Consider the following 13,057-nt stretch of genomic DNA (forward strand, 5'->3'; position numbering starts at 1 on the left):
GGGTGACAGCAGACCAGCTGGTGTCATTGTCATATCAGGGTAACAGCAGACCAGCTGGTGTCATTGTCATATCAGGGTGACAGCAGACAGTCGGTGTGATTTCTAGAACAGCCTCGTGCCCCTGTTGCGGGAAACACAATGGGAATTAAGGTCACACAAATTAATGGTTCAGGCGGCTGGCTGTGACTAATGACAACAGACTTCACTAAGTCGCTGCAGTCACGGGATCGGCTAATTGTAAGCACGGCTTCAAAGAGGAACAAACTATGCATTATATATGGTATGCGGTTTATGCCAAACTACAGGATAACCCACAGACTTGGACACAGTGCAATACAGTTAGGGGCAGGGCAATATGACTGGATGACATTATGTGACTTGGAAAATGCAACATAACTGGGCACAGTTCATTATGTCCAGGTGACGTGCGATATCACTGTGTTCTATTTTATGTGCCTGGATGATGTGCAATAAGAGCAGACACTATACAATGGGAATGTACACTATGCACTGTGACTGGGTGCTAGGCAATATGACCATACGATGTGCAATATAAATAAGGCAACATGCAATTTACAGCAGACCTGAATTCAGAACTTCCTCTCTGCTCTAAAAGATAAGCAACAGCATAATAACCTTTAAAGAAAAACACTTCCTTGTTAAGGTTTGTTCACAGTATGAGCACTTTTCATGTTTTAAAAGCGATGGCCATCTTTAGAAGTGCTTTAAAAGCGCTTGAGCAATGTTTGTCAATGTACCGATGAGCTTTCTTTCCAATCGCAAACGCGGCTACTGCACCATTTCCTAAGCGTTGGCGCTTCAATACAAAGTATGGGGAATCGAAAGACTATTGAAAAAGCGCTTTGAAAAAAAAATTGCATTGTATTTATTCAGTTCCAGGTCAAAGAGTTCACTTCCTGATTGTTGTCCAGAAGAAAAAAAAAATCGCTTAGAAAAGCGCTTAAAGAGCAAATCGCTCTGAAAGCGCAGGGAAAAGCTCAGTGCTTGATAATGTGAACTAGGCCTTACAGCTGGTACAAATCCTGCAATAAATATGCTTTGTGTCTACTTCCTGTTTTCATAGGGGCAGACATAGGGTTAACATATTGTGTTTAAAAATTAGCTGCTCTGCAGAGGCAGCCAACTGACACAGCTGAGATATCAAATTACAGTTGTTATTGCTCACAGAAGAGGTGTAATTAGACAGGCTAAACTGTATAAATACACACGGTGCATTTCTCGGTTTTCCTTCTGTCCCTTGTAAGAGTTCAGATCCACTTTAACCAGGCACTGTACAATGTGTCTGAGTAATATGAAATATAGCTAGACACTATGCAATATGATTAGGTGATGTGCCATATAAAAAGACAAAACGACCAGATATTGGAGCAATATGATTGGGCGCTATGCAATATGATCAGGTGATATGTTATATGGCTATTTACTGTATAGCATGATCACTCAGCAATATCGCCCGGCACTATACAATGGGAGTGGGTGATGTCCAATATGACTAGGCACTGTGCAGTATGCAATATATAGGATGAAACAACCAGATGCTGATCAATGTTACCAGAAATTGAGAAATATGACTGGGCACTGTACAATCCCACCAGATACTGAACATCATAACCAGACTCTGTGCAATATGTATGACTGAACACAGTGCAATATAACCCCATTTTCAACATCTAAACAATATGCAGTGTAATATGATCGTGGGCTGTACAGCACTGCTTTCTGCACAGTCAGCACTCCAGACTATAGAGGTTTCTATTACTACAGCAATATTTAAAAAACACACACACTACAGGGCAAACAAACCTAAACAACCAGTTTATGGTCTAGAGAATAACAGTAATAAAAAATATATAATGCACTCCCCATCATATAAAACTGCTAACAAAGACATAATACAAAACACTAAACAATCATCATAACAATCGCACAACTAGACACGTAAAGAAACTGACAACACTATAATAATACAAATCACCTTTCATGGCAAACAAAGAGGACAGACAGGAGCCTAGAAACAGCACCACTCAATGGATAAGGAAAATAAAGCAACTTTGTTCAATCCTAACTTAGTTCACAATTCATGGTTATTCAATTATTAAAAACCCCCATAAAACACACAGAGCTCCTGAAAATCATGTATAGCCAATAAATAATTGATCATGGACAAACTAGCGATCAATAAGTACAGAATGAATTGGGGTTCAAAAACCTCCTCATGAATTAAACCCGGGTTCAGTATTATAGAATATAAAGGGCCTGATTCACAAAGGGTTGATAACTCCGTTATCACGCCTAAAAGACTTTAGGCGTGATAACCTTTGCACTGCTGAGCTAGCACCGTTTTGTGCTCTTTATCGCGCGCAAAGCCCCGCGCGCAAAGTTTTGCGCGCGCAGCGCCCATAGGGTTTAATGGGCGTATCACGCGCACTGCACCGTGCGCCGCGCGATTTCATTTTATCACGCCTAAACTGAGTTTAGGCGTGATAAAGGGCTTTTCACAGGCATGCAAACACTTTGCACCGCTTTGTGAATCAGGCCCCAAGCGTTAAAAAAATCATGTGTAATGATTGTAAAGATGTAAAGTGCTAATGCTTAAAAACAATTGGGGGTGGGGGGGGGGGGGGGGGGTAGTGAACACCAATAAGTCACAGCGCTGACCTCAATAGTTTCTGAGATCAATAAATAACAGAGTCAGATGATACTTGATAAGCTTTATAACGGATATATCAGTCCAGTGTGCATCAGAACATTAAATGGGCCAAATGTCTGAGAATACAGGGAGGGTACTTATAACTATCCAGGCAAATGACATATCGTGCATTGAAAGGACAATCCGCTCGCCTCCAGTGCGCAGAGCGTAACATCGCAAACAGAACTGGCAGGCGGAGTCCGGTGTAGTGAAAATTTTTGCTACCTATCATATTTTGCAACTTGCCATAGAGGACAGTGTATGACTGTGTAGGCGTGGCTCCTCTCTGTTAACACGCCTGTAATTTTTTGCAACCACAGATCCCATTGAGCTAGAAGGGGGATTGTTCCCTCCAGGGGGGGTTATTAGTTGAGCAAGAGGGGGGATTGTTTCCTCGGGGGGTGGGGGGTTATTAGTTGAGGAAGAGGGGGGATTGTTCCCTCCAGGGGGGGTTATTAGTTGAGCAAGAGGGGGGATTGATCCCTGGGGGGGGGGGGGGGGGTTATTAGTTGAGCAAGAGGGGGGATTGTTCCCTCCAGGGGGGGTTATTAGTTGAGCAAGAGGGGGGATTGTTCCCTCCAGGGGGGGTTATTAGTTGAGCAAGAGGGGAGGGTTCTGTGTGAGAATAGGGTTTGGTTGGGTTGCATTTTCTGATACAGATAGGTTAAAGTCAATGGCTAGGTTGCACTTTCTGATAGCTATACGTATAAATAAGTGCAACCGGTTGCAAAATCTGATAAAGTTGCAAAAAATGTCACCACACCGGCACTCCATCAATGTTACCAGGTCAGTACATATAACAGTCTCTTCCTATACTAGGCTGATAAGAGCACCGCTTTATTTACCTCCCTTATACAGGAAGTTCTGGTAGTTCCTTCGTAAATAACACAAACCCTCCAGAGCCCTCTGTGCCATTTTGCGTAAACATCAACTAGAAAGCACACAGGCAGTGAATTACACATTCCGTACAGGTGCAGCAAGGAGGGGGGCCTGGCTACAAGTATGAGGCCAAAGGGTTAAACCCCAGGCAGACGGGCAAGCAGACTAGTACCTGAGGATCCTAGGAAGGCTCTCTGTCAGGGCCGGCAGGCCGGTGGAGAAGGAGAAGTGGACGAGCAGCAGGACAGACAGGGACACCAGGATGGCTGAGTTAATGACCACCGCCCCTCCAACGAAGCCAAATACAAACAGCAGCATGCATCTGGGACTCATGGCTCTGCGCTGGCATGGTGGCAGGCATCAAGGGTGCCGCGCGAGTGGCGAGAGGGTCCGCGGGCTCTGCTCAGGGTAGCTCATTCAGCCTGTGCCACAGATGCAATGCCATAGAGCACTGTGTGGGCTTCTGCAGCAGCAGCAGACTCAGAGCGATGACATCATCCTGCTCCCACCCCCCACCTTCCCGGCCGTGTCTCTCCCTCGGAAATAGATGAAGAGGGAAGATGCTCTTTACTGAGCTGCAGCCAATCGCGGCTCGCCGAGCATCTGGGGACCTCAGCACAGGAGAGAGGCAGGCCAGGCACTTAACGCTGGGAATCAATGCAAAACAATACAGACTCCATATGCGTTAAAGAGACAGGCGGGCTAATTAACCAAGGCAGTGCCGCAAGCAAGTTCCAAGAGCAAACTCTGTAACCCACAGCAACCAGATCCCTCACATCCTATACAGGAAAAAAGCAACAAATGTATTTCTGTAGATTAGGATGCTCATTTACAATTTTTTCACACCAATTCCAGCAATGTTAACTGAAAACAACAGTACTGTCATTAAATGACACACACAAAAAAAAAAAATACAAAAAATGTGTTTAGTGTTCCTTCAGATACAGATTTGAAGGTGAACGATCGTAATCTAAACAACCCGATAAAATGAAGAAAATGAGAAAACTGCCAGATTGTGTGTGGGGATATTACAGCATTTTCTATAACTAAATACTCCACGGTCAAAGTCATAACCCCTGTAATTTCATAATAGCTATACATAGCTTTAAAAAGTAAACAGACTTTTTGCAAGGAAATTTGTATCCAGTAGTGGTACCACAATAGCCACGCCCACTGCAATGGGATCCAGGAGCATTTGGGGGTTCTGTTTATCAGCTGGGTGGCGTTAGTGGTCATCACTCCCGCCTTGCAGCGCTGGGTCACCAGTTTGCATCCCAGTCATGGCACTATCTGCAAGGAGTTTGTATGTTCTCCCAGTGTGTGTGGGTTTCCTCCGGGCACTCTGGTTTCCTCTCATATCCCAAAAAAACATAGATAAGTTAATTGGCTTTCAGTTATAATTGTTCCTAAACTACGATACATATACAACACAAAACATACATACATTGATAGACATATGACTATGGCAGGGATTAGATTGTGAGCCCCTCTGAGGGGGGCCATAAGTAATCAAGTGGCAATCGTTGATTATTGTTTATTCTCAAACTGGTGATTAGGGCACTTGCTCTCTTTAGATACAAACGAAAAATTCAACATTTCGATTGATAAAATTCTGTATGGCAATCGGCCATAGAATTACTGATGCCTGCAGGGATTGGAACTCGATCCCTCGGACTACAGTTCTGGGCTGAATTGTGTACAGACCACATGAAGGAGTGAGAGGGGTAAGGAGGAGAACAGCGCCCTCATCAGCCTGTGCTCTGTGACAGGTTGGGAACCGACCACTCACACGGTAGATTCTCAGCAGAGGAGACCAACTACCACCATGTAGCTTGTGTATTTTCAGGATCGGGTTAAAAATGGACTCTGCAAACTCTTTCTAGACACTCTTAAAACACGCAAACATTTGCACCCCCAGCAAACCAGGGAAGCCACCATACAAATCTTTGCCATCAGATATCACTTGATACTTTCTGAACAGGGTTGTGGAATTGGAGCAATTTTGGTTACCTGGAGTCGGAGGTTTCATAAACTGAGTTGTCGGAGTTGGATGATTTCTGTACCAACTCCACAGCCCTGGTTCTGAACCAGCAGAAGACCTGAATTAGCATCTCAACTTGTCAAAAAAAGCTAAAGGAGCAAACCATAAACACCAGCATAAAAGTATTAAGCCAGAGGGAAAATGTCTGCAATAAAAAGACTAAAGCCAGGGACATGTATAACACCAACAGCCATTTACAGTCCAGTACTAGAATGTATGCACAAAGTCAATGTGCTACAAACCCATCATAACAGGATGGCTCTATAAAACATATCTTCCCAGAACTCCCAATTTTGGCCTTCAGTCAACCCGCTAACCTCAGACTCAAATCTTGTGGTAAAAGCGTTTGATTGGTTCATTTTCAAGCTGTATAAAATTTGCAATAACATTTACATAATTCCGCATCAACCTACAACTATCTGCACATTTAAAGTCAAGTATAAAGTTGAACTACATGCATTTAGACATCCGTGACAAAGGAATATATAGGGAATACACAATGTCTATAGCATGCATTTCACTTGCTAAAGACAAAACTGCCCCAAGAACAAGCAGGAACTGAAGACAGTTGCAGTAGAGGCCTGGCAGAGCATCCCCAGGAATGAAACCCAGCGTCTGCTGATGTCTATGTGTTCCAGACTTCAGGCTGCATTTGACTGCAAAGGATTTGCAACCAAATATTAAAAAGTGAAAGTTTGATTTATGATTATTTTTTTTCCCCATTACTTTTGGTCCCTTAACAAGTGGGAAGCACATATGCAAACTGTTGTAATTCCTACTCTGTTCACTTAAATGCCTTCAAATTAAAGGTGACAGTCTGCAGCTAAAGCACATCATGCTCGTTTCATTTCAAACCCATTGTGGTTGTGTATACAGCCAAAAATGTTAGAATTGTGTCGATGCCCCAATATTTATGGACCTGACTGTACATGCCACACACTCCAGTTTTGGACAGTGTGCTCAGGTGTTAGAACTAGGCTAAACCAATTTAGGGCTCTTGCACACTATATGCGATTCAGATTTGTGATTTTGATGCGATTTTACATGCATCAGTACTGCATGCTGCGTTTTTTCTGTGTTTTTCTCCTTGCTTTGATAGCATCCAGGGAAAATCGGAATTGCTAATCGGAATCACAAATCCAATTTGCAGTGTGCAGGGAGCCTAAAATGGAATGCAAATGCATGCAGGAAATGTATAGGAGCAGCCTCCCCTGACAACAAGCAGGAAAACTCCAATGCTAGGCACCTGCTGTAACCTGTACGGAGTTCCCGTCACCTGGCATTTGTCCAGCGCTAGGTTCAACCGGTTGATCATTTTTATTGCTGTCTTGTATCCCCTAAAGCCTGTTAAAAACCATGCAATTTCCCATCAGCTAGATAGGTTGAATAGATCATTTCCGATAGGTCCAATCTCATTTACAATCGTTTTTCTGATCGATATGCATAGAAGTGATCAGAAAAATTATGGGCAATCCAATAGGATCTGTCGGAAATGATCTATCCACCCATCTATCTGATAGGAAATTGCATGGTGTGCACCAGGCATAAGACTTTACATAATTTCCCGTCCAAACCAGAAGTGGGAAATCCCTTCAAGATAAAAAAAAAAAAAAATTAGAATTGGTCAGAATCTAATAATTAAACAGAATCTAATAAATAATTTAGAATCACCGACTCGCTTTTATGCAGTCTTTTAAGTGCAGTCACTTATCTGCCGACGCCGAGAACCACTGGTATTCATACAAATCTCTGTGACTTATGTGGATAAAAAAAAATGAGATACTTACCTTGGGACGATCCAGAGGCTTTCCTCCCCCGAGCAGTTTGAGAACAGGGACCCCAGAAGCACGGCAGCATTGCGCCTGCACAGTAGCACGGACCCCCTCAGGCTTCAGTGGATATAGCCAGCCCGGTTGGATCTGTGCTACTGTGCAGATGGCTTGTGCATGCGCAGTGAAATGGACCCAATCAAGCTTGGCTTTTACTGCCAAAGCACAAAGAGGTCGTGCTACTGAGCAAACGTGAGCCATCAACTAACCCTTTTGGACAGTTTTCCAGAGGGGACAGCACTGGTACAGCCCTTTGTAGGATCCAGATGCTTCCCTCTGCCAAGGTATCCAGGTAAGAAGATAGGCCCGCACCTGCCTCAGAGGTTCAATCCTTTATTGCTGGACATATCCATACAGTAACTGCTTGCCGACCGCGTCACGCCGACAGGCTTGACCGCGGCGGCAGCCCCAGCTAACTCCGATTGGCGTAAAGTCCTGGGGCAGCAGTTTGCAGGAGATCGCGCGCTGGCTGCACGCGCATCTCCTGCCTGGTGGGCGGAGCAGAGCTCTGCCTTCAGGCTCGGAAGACTGTTACACGGCGAAACCGCCGTTTATTTACATGTACAGCGCTGCGATCTGCAGCAGCGCTGTACTGGGGACAGCCGTGTGACACAGCTGTCCTCCTGGGGGACAAGAGAGCGATGGGCTCTCATAGGCAGAAGCCTATGACAGCTGATCGCCGTGATTGGCCAGGTGGGGGGAGGGAGGGGATTTGGAAAAAAATAAAATAGCAAGAAATATTAAAAAAACAACAAATAAATATTTATAAAAAAATAAAATAAACACATGGCAATCAGACCTCACAAACAGAGAGCTCTGTTGGTGGGGAGAAAGGGGGGGGGGGGGGGGAAATCACTTGTGTGCAGAGTTGTACGGCCCTGCAACCAGGATGGATGAGCAAACAAAATTAGTGGGTTTAACTTATAGTCAGCACTGTTTAATGTAAAGCTCTAACGTGAAAAGGGTTTGTTCTTTCAATTTTTCCTTTATTTTCCCTTTAAAATGCATAGAAAATAAGGTGATTACTAAACAAAATTAACACACAATAAAAGCCGAATTTGGCCTGAAAAAAAAAAAACAATATATAGATCATTTAGCTATGATAAGGAGTAATAAAGTTATTGGCGAAATGAATGGGAGCAGCGCCTATATGTGAAAATTGCTCTCGGGCTGAAGTGGTTAAAAAAGAGGACCAATGATTGAAGTGTATCCCACTCAGTAGCGGATACCCCCTTTCCCATGAGAAATCATTACCTTTTCCCAAAGAGATCATCAGGAGAAAATGGGGGGCAGGGGGAGTCTCTGAAATTGTGGTGAAACCCCTCCCACAGTGTGATGTCATGACCATGGTCATGACCGTTTCCTTTCTGTGAGCCTTGTTGCATTGTGGGAAATAACAGCTTTTTCCAACTTCGAAGCAACTATCTATAACAAAACAACCTTTTAGCCTATCACAGGGAGTCCCGATCCTTCCCTCAGCGCTGCCTGGCACTGATTGGTCAGGCTGCGCACAAGGTTTCTGGGGGGGGCCCTGTTTCGCGCCGGGTAGTGATCGTCCCAAACACGCAGCAAGAAAAGTGCTGCTGCGTGTTTAAAAAAAAAAAACAAATATGAAAATCGCCCCAGCGGGGCCTGAGCGGTGCCCTCCGGCGGTCATGGACGAGCTGAGCTCGTCCATACCGCCAAGGAGGTTAAAGGAGTCTTGTTTTCTAGAATTGCACTCGGAGCATCTGATCCAACTACTGTATATTCTGGCTTATAAGACTACTTTTTAACTCTTGAAAATAATCTGAAAAGTCAGGGGTCGTCTTATACGTCGGGTGTCATTGATGCTGGGTGATACGCCCTATCCTGTTACCAAATCTCGCTGCTGAGGACTATAGTGAAGCAGCACAGGCGCACATGTGCGAGATCTGAGAGGCAGAGAAGGAGGTAAATAGAATACAAGGGCGGGCCACAGAAGGGTGAAAGAGGCATGTTTTATGGGCACAGCGTGATCTATTCTTCCATACCACTGTTAAACAGGTAGACAAGGAGAGCTGATCAATCCGCTTGGAGGCAGGTAGAGCTGAAAAATCCGCTTAGGGAGAGTTGACCAATCCAACCAGCCAATCGCCTGTGTACGGTTATATACTGGGTACCACATACAGTACAGCATCAGTAGATGAATTTTTTTTTTTTGTATTTGGTATGTGTTAGAAGAGGTGTAGTTTTATACGGAGAGTAAATACCAAACTCTATATTTTAACTGGAAAAGTTGGGGGTTTGTCTTATATGCCCAGTCGTCATACGCTGGAATATACGGTATTTATTTGCTCTTCCTGGGAATTGTTTATTCAGACCATTGGGGGTATGACCATAAGCGCTTGCAGCAAAGTCATGTGACCCATTGCTGAGCCAATGAACAGTCAGCACTTTGTGGTAACGTTAGGGTGAAACCCAATTCAACATTATGAGCATCAGCGTCGTCTTCTACAGCGACCCCTGCAGCACTGTTTAATCAGGTACTTCAAGCACCAGTTTTTACTATTTCATAGAACATTATTTTAAATGAATCATGCATATTAAAAATAAAAAATTTCATAAAAAAAAAATCATTTTCTGGCAAAACAAAAACCGTAAACATCAGCTGCACTGTTCCAGCCATTCTCTCCCTCCCTCCATCATTTAGGCCTGGGACCCACTTGTGGCACAATGGAAATCTTTAAGCAAATATGAAGCACCTGGAAAAAAAATTATACTTACCTATGGAGAGGGATAACTCTGGATCCCAAGCATCTGATGGGGTGAACTACTGCAGCTCTCCATCGGCCTCCCTCCCTCCCAGAATGGTAGGAAAGGATTGGGTATAACTCACCCAATCTCACTCTCCAGTGGCGATCTCCATAACCACGGTGGCATCATGTGACACACTGGTATGTAATGATGGTGGGTCACATGACGCTGCCATTCCCATGGAGATCTTCCCTGGAGAAGATGATTGGATGACTTCCTTTTCTTGTAGATTCTCTGCACTTATTTTTCTAAGGACGGCGGGAGGTAGAAGGGGAGAAGAGCGGAAGCCGGGCCCTGTGTCGATGGGTTTGCCCACGGCTGCCATGGAGCCTCCCTGGTCCTCTCTCCATGCTCTCGGTGCACCGCCAGGAGCGTAACAATAGGCCCTGCAAGGGTTGCAGCTGCAGGGGGGGGGGGGTCCAGAAGCCACAGGGGGCCCCATCCTGAGAGACTGACAACTAAAGTGCAAGGAGAGATAATAAACTTTCTGCCCTCTGCACAATTGTTCTAATGACCATCTGCTCAGCCACTGGTAAGGAATCATACAAAGTTGCAGGGGAGGGGGTCCCATCCAAAGTTTATACGCGAGCCCAGAATTGTAAGTGCGCAGTAAAGACCTGCCTGCCTCCGGAAATAACTCGAGTATTTTCCAAAGGGTTCACAAGGAACATCTCTCCAAAAAGGCATATTCAAATAACTTCAAATAACTGCAAAAAACTTCAACAGGGGGTACAGCGGTGTAACCATGTAAAGATGACCGGAAGAGCTTTATGGGGTCTACAAAGAAAAAGTCAGTCAAGAAATATAAAGTTGAAAACCAGAAATACTGCTAATGTAAATCTATAATGTTATCTAGCATTGGGGTATGAAAGACTTTGGAGCAGAAAGGGTCTCTCCTGCCCCCTCCAGTGCTGCTCCTGTCACATTCCAGTCATGGAGGCAGCTTTTCTGCATCAGCCCAGGCATTGTCACCGGATTTACATACAATGGGGCCATTCTGTGCCACAGACAAAGCAGCCTGAGGCCTGCCCCAAGCCCTCCCCACACACTTCAGCTATTTAATTGCTTAAAACGGACCTGAATTCAAAAATTCATCTTTGCACTAAAAGATAAGCAACAGCATTATAACCTTTAAAGAAAAACATTTCTTTGTTACAGCTTACACAGAACTCCTGCAATAAATCTACAGCGCGTCTACTTCCTGCATTCATGGGTTAACATCCTGTGTTTATAAATTAGCTGCTCTGCTCAGATTACACTTGTGATTAGTCACAAATGAGGGGGAAATTAGACAGGCCAAACTCTCCAAATACATGAAAGGTGGATTTTTCTCTGTTTTCCTTTTGTACAATGCAAGAGTTCAGGTCCACTTTAAAGGATACCCGAAGTGACATGTGACATGATGAGATAGACATGTGTATGTACAGTGCCTAGCACACTAATAACTAGGCTGTGTTCCTTTTTTTCTTTCTCTGCCTGAAAGAGTTAAATATCAGGTATGTAAGTGGCTGACTCAGTCCTGACAGGAAGTGACTACAGTGTGACCCTCACTGATGAGAAATTCCAGCTATAAAAATACTTTCCTACCAGAACATGGCTTCTGAGAGCAAGAAATAGATAAAAAGGGGAATTTGTTATCAGTGAGGATCACACTGTTATCACTTCCTGTCTGAGTCAGGACTGAGTCAGCCACTTTTATACCTGATATCAGGGCTGGCCTTAGGTTTCACAGCGCCCTGAGCGTGACCAGATTTTGGTGCCCCCCCCCCCCAATTCATCCTCTTCGCATGTGAGTGCACCACACACATACACTAATGGGGGGGGGGGGCTTAGTAGTGCGTAGGTAGATAGGTGCCCCCAGTACAGGTTAGATAGGTAGGTACCTGCAATATAGGTTAGATAGGTAGATGCCCCCCGTATAGACTAGTTAGGTAGCTGCCCCCGGTATAGATTAGTTAGGTAGCTGCTCCCAGTATAGGTTAGATAGGTAGATGCCCCCAGTATAGATTAGTTAGGTAGCTGCCCCCAGTATAGATTAGTTAGGTAGCTGCCCCCAGTATAGGTTAGATAGGTAGGTGCCCCAAGTATAGGTTAGATAGGTAGGTGCCCCCAGTATAGGTTAGATAGGTAGGTGCCCCCAGTATAGGTTAGATAGGTAGGTGCCCTCAGTATAGGTTAGATAGGTAGGAGCCCCCCAGTATAGATTAGATAGGTAGCTGCCCCCCAGTATAGGTTAGATAGGTAGCTGCCCCCAGTATAGGTTAGATAGGTAGGTGCCTCCAGTATAGATTAGATAGGTAGGTGCCCCCAGTATAGGTTAGATAGGTAGGAGCCCCCCAGTATAGATTAGATAGGTAGCTGCCCCAAAGTATAGGTTAGATAGGTAGCTGCCCCCAGTATAGGTTAGATAGGTAGCTGCCCCCAGTATAGGTTAGATAGGTAGCTGCCCCCAGTATAGGTTAGATAGGTAGGTGCCCCCAGTATAGGTTAGATAGGTAGGTGCCCCCAGTATAGGTTAGATAGGTAGCTGCCCCCCAGTATAGGTAGGTGCCCCCAGTATTGGCTAGATAGGTAGCCGCCCCCAGTATAGGTTAGATAGGTAGGTGCCCCCCAGTATAGGTTAGATTAGGTAGGTGCCCCCCAGGATAGGTTAGATTAGGTAGCTGCCCCCCAGTATAGGTTAGATTAGGTAGGTGCCCCCCAGTATAGGTTAGATTAGGTAGGTGCCCCCCAGGATAGGTTAGATAGGTAGCTGCCCCCCAGTATAGGTTAATTAGGTAGGTGCCCCCCAGGATAGGTTAGATAGGTAGCCGACCCCCAGTA

General features: G+C 44.8%; 1 protein-coding gene across 6 annotated transcripts in view; it reads right to left on the bottom strand.

Moving 5' to 3' along the window:
* Positions 1 to 13,057, bottom strand: part of SPAG9 (sperm associated antigen 9) — a 171,581-nt gene that overhangs the window by 72,620 nt on the left and 85,904 nt on the right. For 2 of the 6 annotated variants that reach the window (XM_068262635.1, XM_068262637.1), the window contains exon 1: positions 3,762 to 4,049. The exons of the other annotated variants lie outside the window; for them this stretch is intronic. In XM_068262635.1, coding sequence (XP_068118736.1) covers positions 3,762 to 3,922 — 161 coding nt within the window. In that variant the 5' untranslated portion in view covers positions 3,923 to 4,049. Of the gene's footprint in view, positions 1 to 3,761; positions 4,050 to 13,057 lie in introns of those variants that run through there. 6 annotated transcript variants of the gene reach the window in all.

The sequence above is a fragment of the Hyperolius riggenbachi genome, chromosome 12 (assembly GCF_040937935.1).
Source record: "Hyperolius riggenbachi isolate aHypRig1 chromosome 12, aHypRig1.pri, whole genome shotgun sequence".
NCBI classification, from domain to species: domain Eukaryota; kingdom Metazoa; phylum Chordata; class Amphibia; order Anura; family Hyperoliidae; genus Hyperolius; species Hyperolius riggenbachi.